Source organism: Lissotriton helveticus, chromosome 5_1 (genome assembly GCF_964261635.1).
Source record: "Lissotriton helveticus chromosome 5_1, aLisHel1.1, whole genome shotgun sequence".
Classification (NCBI taxonomy): Eukaryota; Metazoa; Chordata; class Amphibia; order Caudata; family Salamandridae; genus Lissotriton; species Lissotriton helveticus.
In genome coordinates this window covers 288,926,306-288,940,089 of record NC_136065.1, presented here as the reverse complement: position 1 = coordinate 288,940,089, position 13,784 = coordinate 288,926,306, and the positions used below count along the sequence as shown (strand labels likewise).

The 13,784-nt window shown below is 44.2% G+C and overlaps 1 protein-coding gene across 1 annotated transcript in view; it reads right to left on the bottom strand.

Annotated features, from left to right (window-relative positions):
* Positions 1 to 13,784, bottom strand: part of EXOSC10 (exosome component 10) — a 138,659-nt gene that overhangs the window by 86,381 nt on the left and 38,494 nt on the right. Inside the window, exons 2-5 of the mRNA XM_078642236.1 lie at positions 2,856 to 2,992; positions 1,671 to 1,794; positions 1,280 to 1,384; positions 633 to 798 (exon numbers count right to left, since the gene is read on the bottom strand). Coding sequence (XP_078498362.1) covers positions 633 to 798; positions 1,280 to 1,384; positions 1,671 to 1,794; positions 2,856 to 2,992 — 532 coding nt within the window. The remainder of the gene's footprint in view (positions 1 to 632; positions 799 to 1,279; positions 1,385 to 1,670; positions 1,795 to 2,855; positions 2,993 to 13,784) is intronic.

Here is a 13,784-nt window from a genome sequence, read left to right as displayed (position 1 = left end):
GGTATTCTACAATTTAAGAAACAATGTTTAAATGACAAACATTTTAAATCATTTGCCCCTGTTCATTCATGTTCAAAATGGTGCAAGTCTTTGCCACATAACTCATCCTGTCATTAATGTTTTCCCGCTAATCGTGGCAAAAAACACCACCACTAAGTTGATGCCCGAATGCACCTCCCTCATATCTCTCACTTGTATTGCGCCTTTAAATCCCAAATATTATTTATCATAAGTATACATACGAGCCTTCTGTTCTAATTAATACAAGAGCCACGTCTAATCCACCAAAGTAGTTACCTTTAAAATAAGCTTACAATCACTTCACGAGCGGTTTGCATCTGCAATCTGTATTTAAAGCACCTGAAGTCTTATGTGACGACGGATGAACTTTGGAAATAGTGAATGAAACTTTTGATGAACTGAATAAACTTTGAGAAAACCTGGAATAACTTGCCGTATCATTGGTATATATTATCGCAGTGCGTCCGGAGAAAGGGCGAGATGTCGCCCCATTTTCTATTTGTTGAGCATAATATTGTTAGCAGCAACAAATGGGAAAAAAACAACAGTAAGTAGTTTGCAGATTGCAGCCTGTTAGGATGAAATTGGCAAATTTCAAATGTCAAATTTACCTGCAGGAAGGGGCTTCTGGGCATTTGGCTTAATGAAAAGTTTGGGCATGAAAGGTGTGTTGGAGTTGTCAACTTTCTCTTTGAACTTGAGCTGAGGCCTTAGTATGTTCTTGGCATGAAGCAGGCGAAAAGTGGCAGACTTTGTGCGTTTTTGGTATTCTCCTCCCTAAGGGAAAAAAAGGGACATTGTTACAGTAATATAATACATAGAATATTAGATCCCCACAGCTTACACACCGGGTTCCAATACTCGGCATGTAATGCCATCAACACATTTAATACAACCAATCTGGATGCTAAGAGATGGGAAAGCCCATTTATTAAACTTTGCAAACAAAGGTAAAGCTGATCCTCTAGAAGACCTAGAATCACATTGGAAGCAAACAGCATGGCATAGCTACTGCCGTCAAGGTTTTCCATGTAACCATCTTCTACTTCATTGGCACTTGTACACATACTACCCACCCGCTCACCTTACAGAGCCAAAGGACCACACCAAGTGGAAAAGGGTGAAGGATGATAACTTATCAAAAGAATATGGAGCTTTATGAAGTAAGGACCACCAGTTGAAATACACAATTCCATACATATCCAAACCCTTTGAGAAAATTCATGTGCAGTAAGACTGCCTTTTGTAGTATTCTTACCTTCCTATTCCAGCTAGATACAATGGTTTTTGGAGCCTGGAGGCCTTCAGGGAGAATGGGCTCTTGGTTCTTAACAACTCCTGAAGCTTCATCCAGTAGAATACCCTGGCAAATGTACAAGTTGTTGGACAGTAAGATATTTTGCTATAAAAGGAAGGGCGGGTGTAACTAGGAGTCTTGTACATAGAGCTGCATCAAAGTTATTATTTAAAATTGGGAAACATTTCCATACAGTCTCTTTTTCATGTGGGAGACCTGCAGGCCACAGAAGATGTCTAAACAGCTTTAACCACTGTAACACACAGACCTACCTCTTGTATTAGAGCGGCCTATTGTATTTTTTGTCAGGAGCATAACAGGAGATCAGTCAGCAAGTGAAGGGTATACTCACCACTCTTTCAAGTATGGCATCATTGGCATCAACCAGCAGGTCAAACTTGTCCTCCAACTCTGTGACTTTACTCCGATCCTTGATGTTACTGCGACAGCCATGATACTGCATCACCTTGCTCATACTGTGTGCGGAAGAAAATAAAACTGATCAAGCAGGGTTTAAATAACAGATGACTATTAATTAGCACCACCACCAAGAAAAGGGATACTGCAAAAAAAAAAGCAGTCCTGAAACGGCCATGTCCTCAGTTAAGATGAAGGAACAACAAATTATTTCTGATGACACTCACTGAAGATCAAATACAATTACATAAAATACTCTGCAATCAGAAGACTACTATGGTAGACTTCAAAGAACGAAGTGGCTCAAAAGGCATTTCACAAAATAACCCTGCATGCAATACCTGCCATGTCTATGAGACTCTTTGTATCATCACAAACCTCAACAGAACAGATGGAAATGAAAAGGCATGGCACTGAAAAGCAGAACAGCTGATTTTTTTCGATGCAAATGTTTCCAATTGATTGTAGACATCTCAGCCTCAACCTCACCCATAAGCCCAAAATTACAGATTGATGCACCGTGGATACCCCCACCCAACTTCCATATGCTTCCCTTATAATAATATATATTTTTTTAAATATTTGAAAAGCAGTACTATTCAAAAGAAGTGTCTTGATCTTATTCCTCTTGCCTATCGGATTTGGATAAGTTTTATATTTTACTCATGAGTTGTAAAACAACTTATCTATTAGCAAATCAACATTTCATGGCTCTAAAGAGTAAGAAAATAATGTTTAGCTTGGACAAGAGACAGTTTAGCACCCTAGCTATAGGGTGAGCTAAATTCATATTCTCTCAGAGGTAAGCGTCCCATGGAATTCAGGATATAGTTAAAAAAAAAATCTAAAACTATTGAGAATATAACCGACAGGTGAGATAACAGCACTGGCCAATATCAAAACCATAGGTACCGCTCGTATGCCGAACACTAAAGCAATCCTTTCTAAATTTCTCCCAACAATAGACAAAATCCAAAGGAATTCTTGATGTATATGAAAATAGGACAGGGCGGTCTGCCTTTGTGTTTCTAAGAAGCAATTGTGATTTGTATCCTGTCCAGTGTATAGCAACATGCCCTACCCACTAGAGAATTTCACTATGATCCACTTCAATACCTACCAGTGAAGCAGGCGATCTCCTTGTGTTTCGCAGAATGCCCGGAAGCCAGGAAAGCTGAGATAGAAATCATACTCATCGCCACACTGTGGAATCCCACTAGAAGCTTTTGTTGCAGCCACCACCGTACCAAGAGCATACTGTGAAGACAAGACATGAAGATGGAGGGAGTGACTAAGGACATCCGTACTTCTGACTCAATTTACACAACCTTTTAATTTAGCAGAGGTAAGGTTTACCTATGTTACCAGTTACTTTCTTTTGAAATTATCGTGGTACCTATTTAATAGCATGGAGGATATACAGGATTGTGATGGAGGTGTTTTCGTCTTAGAAAAGATTAAGGGAAATACCAGACAGTCCCCAAATTTCTGAGAAATGCACATAGTGCACAGAGAGTAATGGCAAGATCCATCTTCACTAGAGACACAAGTTTTGAAAACTAAACTCTATAAATATAAATGATACCGCTAAACAACTTAATAAGGTGAACATCTGAGGGACTGAGCAGTGACAGTACATGTCAAAAACACATAGCAACTGTGTACTGAATTTAGTTATAATTAAAAGGTCTCACAAAAAGAATGTGATATAGCAGCAGCAAGCGAAGCTCTATGGTGTGAGATAGTGCTTCATTAAGTGATGCCCTGGAAGGACGACAATTTAAGCTACAGTTGAGCGTCAGATGGACTGCACTATTTGCAAATAGATCATCTTGGTTCATTACAAATACACACCAAAGGGATCCCTGGAACCGTTTCAACATGTAGCTTACCAGCCCAGCTTGTCAAAGTAGCTGGGAATGTCACAGAGGATTGCTGTTTTGATGTAAAAGCTGTACTACAAAGTATTGATCTTCCCACTCTAGGTGGTATGCATTCTATGAGCAGAACACTCTGGAACTTTACATATAAAGAGACAGTTTTCCAAAAGTTCACACGTTTTTATCAGCCTACCCAAGTTTCAAAACATAGAACGATGCTCGGTCAAATAACAGGACCTAGGTATCTACATATGGTACACTGGTCTAGCAAATGTCTCCTAGACACAATTACAAGAGAGAGCATTACAGTAGGCTGGCCATCGTACATCAGGTGAGTAAGGGAATATAAGAAGAGGGGGAGCAGACATATCTTTCGTCCTTCAGCTTGCCAAGAGAATGCTACAGAATGGGGACAAAGGATAAGTACCGTCAATTAAACAGTGTCTATTGGATTATTGCAACACACAACCTGAACTCTACTACGAACACCTCCCACAACCATCTTGTCAGAGAGACATATGCACCCCCTTCCGATGGGATCTGTTCAAAACTGCAAGTACGGACAGGTAATGGTAAATTGTAGGTGATGTGAAGACCAATGATCCTGCCTGATGATGTACCCACATTATATGTAGCAAGAGGGTGCAACAGCATTGCACCATCATGGAAGGAATTGTATAGTTTTTTTACCCGTTGGTGTAGTTTTGCAGCTTGAAGAGTTTTCTGGATTCACATATTGTGCATTATTCCGCCATATAGTGGTCAGATCCGGACTTCTCCCTAAAATATTTTGTCCTCTGTTTTTTTTGTTGTTGGTGGTAATCGATGGACCTCCATTTGATGTCCCCTGTGATGTATTTTTACTTCCTCCGGAAGCTCCCACCTTTGGTCACCATCTTCAGAGTCTTTTTAGGTCTTGCCTAGGCAGCCTCTTCAAGACATGTTATTCCTAGAATATAGGGTTTAAGCACTGCCCATCTTTTCAATTGGCTCCTCTCGCTGTTCGTTGTAAATGCTGACTTTTGCTTGGTGAATAGGCTTAGTAGTCCCTCCTTTTGGAGTTTTGTAACCTCCCAGGTGGACTGCCCCTGTTATACGTGCGGTTATTTCTGTCTGTGCGCACACTTTTCTTATTTGGACCAGCTGTTCACATATGAAAGGGCTCTCTCCCACTCCTCCAGCTGCTGCCTCCTCCTGCATGTTGGGGTTTTTTCTCCCCTGTAGCCCAGCCCACGCAGCACTGCTCATCCCACTCCCCTTGTTTATACTGGTTATTGTTTTGTGTCCGTAACACAAGCAAGCCCATGTTCCCACTCCTCAAGCCGCAGCTGATGCTGCCTCCTCCTGCGTGTTGGGCTTTTTTCTTCCCTCCAGCCCTTGTGGCGCTGCTGATCCCCCTCCATTTGTTTACACTTACTCTGTGGCTGTAACACGAGCGATCGACCTCTGAGAAAAGGTGCTTGCACGCATGGTTTTATTCCCGTTTTTTGGCTGGCTGGTAGTAATGCCCTATGTAACTGATGCGGTCAGTTCAGTATGCTTCTGCTCCCTCAACACTTACCCTGCTGCCAACCATGCCCCCTCCAACCCTCATGCTCGCCACAGCCTTGAATCAACGTGTTGTGGTGTTGCGGATTAAGGTTCCCATCAAGGGCGGAGTCGGAGCACACGTTCCTGTCGGTTATTGAACAAGAAAAGCTGTAGTTCTTTTTCTTTTTCGCATGTATCTCCACTCTGCGGAGTGCCTCTACCGGCGGCACCGGACCGCAGGGAGATGTTCAGTCGGGCAGGAGGCAGCTGACATGGCAGACCTCAATAGCATCCACACACCGTGGCAATACGGCTCTCTGGCACTCCCAGCCTTCGTCACAGGTGTGAGGGGGTGTCACAGTAGTGCAGACGGTCGTCAGAAAGGCCTTCTCTGGGGGGTGGTCTGAGGCAGAGGGATTGATGAGCAACAAGTGTGCAGTTGGGTGAACACAATGTTCAAAGTATAGATAAAGGGGAATCGGTGGGCATCTCAAAGCTCTAATGATCACAATACATGCATTTGTCATTTACTAGGCTGACTCACGGTTATAGCCTTAGTTTTACTAAAAATGTTATCTGAATAAAAATCACATCTGAAGCTTTAGTAAGGTTCCTCATCTACGCGTCTCTAAATTCATCAGTCCCACAGCAGATCAAAGGCAGAGTACGGATAGGAGATTCAGACGCTATACTGTGCAGCTCCATCACTCTCTGCAGACAGCACTTTAAACCAGCGAGCGGTCTCCCTTTCATCTTCACTCAAAGGACATGCGGGTTCCTACAACTTAAATCTGTATAAAACAATTGTTATACAAAGAAACACATTAATTTACGTGACTTAATCTTTTCGAAGTGTTCTCTGTGATAAAAACATCATTGGTGGGTCTCTGGGCACTTATTCAATCAGGGCAGTTATCAAATATGTTTATTTTATTGATCTACAATGGATACATAGCTGGTTAAATTGCACGGCAAAGTAAAACTTTAATTGATAAAGCAGAGATGAAAGGGGAGGATGCTCGCTGGTTTCTCTTCCTCCACCCATTTCTTCAGATCCATTCCACCGTCGGACCTCGCTTCCCTTTGTTTTTTTAGGTCTCGCCTAAGCCATTGAGTTAGCAATGCTTTGGCGAGATAGTAAGTAGGGGCTTTCAAAAATGCTCCCAAATGCTTTTCCAGGCGGATTGCCTACAGTGCATGTGTGCGGGCGCGTGCACATCGCACACCATTTGGCAGCCTATGAGCCTCTCTCCTGCAGCCGGCATCAGACTTCAAACACTTCAAAGGAATCCGCTCCCCCGCCGTTTGTTTTGTTTACAATGTGGCAGAGCGGCGCTCACAATTAAACTTCGTTTATTAACACACGATTTTCCATCTGCTCCAGTTTACACTAACGTTATACAGTTGACACTAATGTTATATACTTTTAGCTAGAATATGCCAACCAGTTTTACAATGTCGTTTTTTTTCATTAGAGCGCGAGGGAAACACTAACTTTTGCCAATGCTTTCACTTTTGCCACGCACTTGTTAAGATCGCTGTGTGCATCCCTCTGGGAGTATTTAACCCCTTAGCTTCCGCCCGTGCACGGTTTCAGCCCCCTCAAGATCCTGTTTGTAGAGGATCCCTGTATTGTCTGCATGTTTGTGGGACACTTGCAGGGCACCATGTTTCTCAAAAGAAAAGGTGTCCATTCCAGATCCGGAAAGGCTGGATCCATGAAAAGGTGTCCAAATAGCTTTGGACTATGAAAATAATAATTTCACTGTGTACAAGTAATCTGGAGGTCATCAAAAGCGCTCTAATGCCCTGGGATCAAATGCGCGCTATCTAAAACGACAAAGAATAAAATAAATAACCGTGCTCTCGTGCCTCTCCTTCCTTGCACGCGCCAGTGCTCTCTTTGATTTCAGTGGCTCTCTGTCCGTTCACTGCCTCCCCTCCCCCCTTGCTAGTCAGTTCCAGCACTTGTTTCCTTCTCTACCCCATTCGCACACCACCTCTCGTTACACCCCCGTTCCACACACCTATACCACTCAGTGCCACATAATTATATGCTACATAATTACACTGCGCTCAACGCAACATACACTCCAAATACCACTCAGTGCCACATAATTACACGCCACAGAATTACACTGCACTCAATGCAACGTACACTCCAAATCCCACTCAGTGCCACATAATTACACAGCACTCAATGCAACATACACTCCAAATCCCACTCAGTGCCACATAATTACACGCCACTTAATTACACTGCAGTCAATGGAACATACACTCCATATACCACTCAGTGCCACATAATTACACTGCACTCAATGCAACATATACTCCAAATACCACTCAGTGCCACATAGTTATATGCAACATAATTACACTGCACTCAATGCAACATACACTCCAAATCCCACTCAATGCCACAATTACACTGCACTCAATGCAACACACACTCCAAATCCCACTCAGTGCCACATAATTACATGCCACATAATTACACTGCACTCAATGCAACATACACTCCAAATACCACTCAATGCAACATACACTCCAAATACCACTCAATGCAACATACACTCCAAATACCACTCAGTGCCACATATTTACACATCACATAATTACACTCTACTGAATGCAACACACACTCCACACAATACCACTCGGTGCCACATAATTATACTGCACTCAATGCAACATACACTTCAAACAATACCACTCAGTGCCACATAATTACACGCCACACAATTACACTACAGAGTACAACATACACTCCACAATACCACTCAGTACCACATAATGATGTGCTACATAATTACACTGCGCTCAACGTAACATACACTCCAAACACCCCTCAGTACCACATATTTACACACCACATAATTACACTGCACTCAATGCAACATACACTCCAAATCCCACTCAGTGCCACATAATTACACGCCACATAATTACACTGCACTCAATACAACACACACTCCAAATCCCACTCAATGCCACAATTACACTGCACTCAATGCAACATACACTCCAAATACCACTTCGTGCCATATAATTACACACCACATAATTACACTCTACTGAATGCAACATACACTCCACACAATACCACTCAGTGCCATATAATTATATGCTACATAATTGCACTGTGCTCAATGCAACATACACTCCAAATACCACTCAGTGCCCCATAATTATATGCTACATAATTACACTGTGCTCAATGCAACATACACTCCAAATACCACTCAGTGCCCCATAATTACACTCTACTCAATGCAACATAAATACACTCCACATAATACCACACAGTGCCACAATTATATGCTACATAATTACACTGCACTCAATGCAACATACACTCCAAAGAATACCACTCAGTGCCACATAATTACACGCCACACAATTACACTCTACTGAATACAACATACACTCCCCATAATACCACTCAGTGCCACATATTACACACCACATAATTAGACTCTACTGAATGCAACATACACTCCACACAATACCACTCAGTGCCACATAATTATATGCTACATAATTACACTGCACTCAATGCAACATACACTCCAAATACCACTCAGTGCCCCATAATTACACTCTACTGAATGCAACATACACTCCACACAATACCACTCAATGCCACATAATTATATGCTACACAATTACAGTCTCGCCTAAGCTATCGCGTAAGCGATGCTCTGGCGAGATATTAAGTAAGGGGCTTCTGAAAGTGCTCCCAAAGTCTGCAGGCGGATCGGGTACAGCATGTGCGCCGTGCGCGTGCACCATTTGTCAGCTTGCAGCCTTTGGGAGCACTTTCGCTGCCGCTTTGATGTTCTCGGTGAGACGCGTGGCCACTGAGAACATCGAAGCGGCCGCAAAAGTGATCACAATTTGCCATCCTTCCTGCCACCAGGCACAGGCCTGTGGTCTCGTCTCCCAGGAAGTACTTTTCACCCTCATCAAAAAGCTCATTACTCTCCCTGGAGAATAGCAGAATTAAATCAGTCTCCTGACTCTCAGACAGGAGTAAATACATTTGTAAGAATTGTTCTTCGCACACACCCGACCACAACCACCCGACCACAACCACCCGACCACAACCACAACCACCCGACCACAACCACCCGAACACACACACACACACACACAAAAACACACACACACACACACACCACCCCCCCCCCACACACACACACACCCCCCACACACCCCCCACACACACACACACACACCCAACCCCAAACACACACACCCAACCACACTGTCAGTGCACACTTTCACCGGGCACAAACACGACCAGCTGTCACTGCATGCTTTCACTGGGCACAAACCCGACCAGTCGTCCGTGCACGCTTCCACCAGGCACACACACCACCAGCCGTCAGTGCACGCTTTCACCAGGCACACACACACGCCACCAGTGCACGCTTTCACCAGGCACACACACACCACCAGCCGTCAGTGCACGCTTTCACCAGGCACACACACACCACCAGCCGTCAGTGCACGCTTTCACCAGGCACACACACACCACCAGCCGTCAGTGCACGCTTTCACCAGGCACACACACACCATCAGCCGTCAGTGCACGCTTTCACCAGGCACACACACACCACCAGCCGTCAGTGCACGCTTTCACCAGGCACACACACACACCACCAGCCGTCAGTGAACGCTTTCACCAGGCACACACACACCACCAGCCGTCAGTGAACGCTTTCACCAGGCACACACACACCACCAGCCGTCAGTGCACGCTTTCACCAGGCACACACTCACCACCAGCCGTCAGTGCACGCTTTCACCAGGCACACACCTCCAGCCGTCAGTGCATGCTTTCACCAGGCACACACACACCACCAGCCGTCAGTGCACCCTTTCACCAGGCACATACACCACCAGCCGGCAGTGCACACTTCCACCAGGCACACACAATACCAGCCAAGCAGTGCACACTTCCACCAGACACACACACCACCAGCCACCAGGGCACAATTTCTACAGGCACACATACCACCAGCCATCAGTGCATACATCAATTGGTAAAGCATCCACAATTAACTATTGTAGCAATCGCAGAATGGAGCCCTTTACTTTTCACCCCTTCCGTGCGGGGCACGTTCAGCGGACGTCGCGTGCACTACCTCCGTAGTGCTGCGCACGTCCGCTGAACGTTCCGGCCCCGCCCGCGCAATAGAACGTTCCGCACCAGCGCAGAACGTTCGGCGCAGCAGAAGGCTTAAACATATTCATCTAAAAATAAATACACATTTTTTTGGCCTACAATTAATGGACTTTTGTAGCAATATTTAGCAATGCCAATAGCTCAAACTTCATTAATGCGAGACCTATTGCATTGCAAATGCTTGTTCTTCTTTTCTAACCCCCAGCAATTGCGCGAGCTGGGACCTTCCAGGCTCTCACTGCTATTGTGCTTTGCATGCTACACACTGAGTAAAAGTGAACTTTGGTGCAGTGTGCATGTTCAAATAGCCTGTCGCCGCCCACCTCCGTAATTTACTTTCATGCCCCCTGATTAGTTAATTAAATACTAATAGTTTTCCGTTTTCCCTCATTACAGCAAATTATAATAAACACCTGGCTAATGTATGAATGCAGCTCATTATAAAGAGAGCCTGGGTGCTTAATTTCGTGACACAGAGTTTATCATGATTATATTGTACACTACACCGGTGTGGTGGGACTGGCTGACTCACTCCATTGTGGTCTATGAAGATGAGCGTCCAGACGCCCTGTGAATAGGAACAGCTGCCTGTTAGTTTTCACTACACCCTGGCACCTGCTAACTCGCTATATCCCTCCCACCTCCCTCTTTCATCGTTATCATATCCCTTCAACTCAGATCTTAGCACCTACACATTCCCAAAAGGACAGTCGAGCATTAACATACACATAAAAGGCATATAATACTTATAGTTCAATATCTACACGGTTGGTAACAGGACAGCACGCATACAATATTCAGGTGTGTGCTCTTCCTATTGTCTCGTGCAGTGGTGTAAACGCGGCGCTGGGATGGGTGCACTTTACATGTGCACAAATTCCATCCTTCCTCTTTCTTTTAAAAGCACTACTCCTACCACCCCTGTTTTCTCTCCATCCCCTTTCCTTCCTATTTTTTTCTTAGATAGGTCAAATGATCATTCCAATGCAAACAAAAAAGCACAACTAAAAAAATAAGTGTCATGTGCAACGCTAATAGCGCTAACTTGCACTAATGCGAGACCGGTTGCATTGCAAATTCTTGTTTTTTCCATGCTGTTACCTCCTTTTATCTTCCTGGAGGAGGCTTGTAACCTTGAAAATTCTTTAGGTTGCAAAACGACACCAACAGGTAAGAAACTATACGTTTTTGCAGCATGAATCTCTTCTGTATTCACGTCAGTGGAGGTTGGGTCGAAGATGATCATTGATTAATAAACAGATGTTGTTCTATTTGTGCTTCCATTTTCATCGATATATCTGCACAACAGCGTTTTGTGAAGGTGTGCACTGAGGACCATGGAGCTGCCATACAAATGTCTTGTAATGGTGTTTGAGAGAAAATGCCTCTTTTTGAATGGTTATCCCCCACTTTTTGCCTGGTTTAGATGTGCTATCAACTGTAGTGCACAGGGTCGCTGCCAACCAGGTCCCCATGTCAATGTTTCTTCCTTAAAAACAAATCCCCAATTGGTACTTAAGAGGCTATATGTGCTTGAAACTCGACAACTCAAGTTCCACAGCACCACAACTGTTTGGTACAAAACAACTCCTCTCAAAACTACACGGATGCCAGTGTGTGGTCTATTGTACCATTTACCCAGAGGACACATGAGAGGTGCCCACTGAAATCCTAGCAACCCTAGTGTGGTCTCAATCCGGCTGTAGGCAGCCAGCCACCCCCAGATATGTTTTTAAACCCCTGGGTAGAGAGACCCTGCTCTCTGGGACCAGAAACAACACACATCCTAGGAAGGTGTGTCGCACTTCCTCCCCCGGATGGGCCAGTGCTCAAAGGGAGAAGCTTCAAAGGCTTGCCGTCTTTGTAATGCGACCCCCCAGCCTCAGCTACTAGCAGCAGATGGCAGCCCTTGGTCCCCCCCACCCCCAAAGCTGACCTTGTGTCCAGCTTTGGCTGACCTCTCCCGATCTCCACGGAAGCACCTGCAGTGTGAATCCAGGGGCTTCCCCCGACCGGCTCCAGTAAGTAGACTTAGATGTCGAACGCCACCCGAAGCCCATGAGCCTTGTTGAGCTAAACTGACTATCCCTACGACCCCTATATCTCTACTTACCTCTGCTGTCATTGGTCTCCCACCTGCAACCTCTGGTGCAACGCCGGCAGCCTATTTGCCAAAAGAAGAATCCCCTATGAAAAGCATTGGGTGCCTGACATCGAATTCGTACCCTGTACCCAGTGCGCCACTGTACCGCAGGTGGGGTATTTTTGGTGCTGCTTTGGGCCCCCCTGCTTATCCTAACCCCCAAGGCTTGCCCCTGCAACCGATCAACTTACCTGCAAGCAGAGTGGCTCCAGGCACCCCTAGTCTCTATTGAAAAGCATAGGACCGAACCCCGATTTTGACTTATGTACCCAGCTGTCCCTGTGCCGTTGGTGGTGCAGTTTTGGTACTCACTTGACCTTGCACCTTGCTGACTTTTGGTCCCGAAGACATGAAGTGTATGTGTATTACTTACCTGTTTAACAACAATATTGTTTTCCCTATAGTGTTACATTGATCTTTGCTGAAAAGTTTAGATTTTTCAAAGTAAAAAGTATTTTCATTAAAAAACTTATTTAAAACATTTTTTTAAACTTTATTTTCAGTTTATACATCAAACACACAACTGGCATCAAATCAGTGTATGCAAGCAGATTGAAGACCTTATTAGCGGCACTTAGGACTACAGGCGGCATCAGGGACGGAACGGACCCATGGCGGAAGGAAACAATAACTTACAATTAAAGCACTGTGAGAAAGGAACCAGGCATGGCACTGATATTTAAAAACGTATTTACCTTATTGCTAAGATCTTGGTCTGAAAATAAAATAGAAAGTATATTTTTCTAAAATTGGTCTAAGTGTTCTTCTTGAGTCGTGTGTTCATTATTGGTCAATGTTGTGCAATAAATGTCTTACACTCCTCTTTGTTAGGCCTAAGGCTGCTCGCCGACACTAGGACTAATAGAGCACTTGGAGTTCTACATTGAGCCCTTTACACTTTGGGTAACCCCTGGACTCTGTGCAAGGTATTATCGCCTATGGGCAATATCATATACAGAGCAAGCTTCCTACAGTAAATTTGCTAGAAAAGCAATGGTTGCTCTCTTTCTTCTAGATGAATGTAGAGCATCTCCTGCATTCTTGTGGCACAATTGAATAGTTTGCGCTAATCATCTTGCAATTATGTTCTTGGTTATTGGTCTTCCAAGAAAACTATCTGCAAAAGAAATGAATAGCTGCGTTTTCCTGTCCTCCTTTGTTCTTTCAACGTAATACATTACAGCGCTTCTGGAGTGTGTTTTTTATTTTTTTAAGAAACTTGGTAATTGTATACTTTGATTTAAATGGAATGGTGAGATAACCTTTGGCATGATCCGCAGGTCGGTTCTCGTGACAATTGTG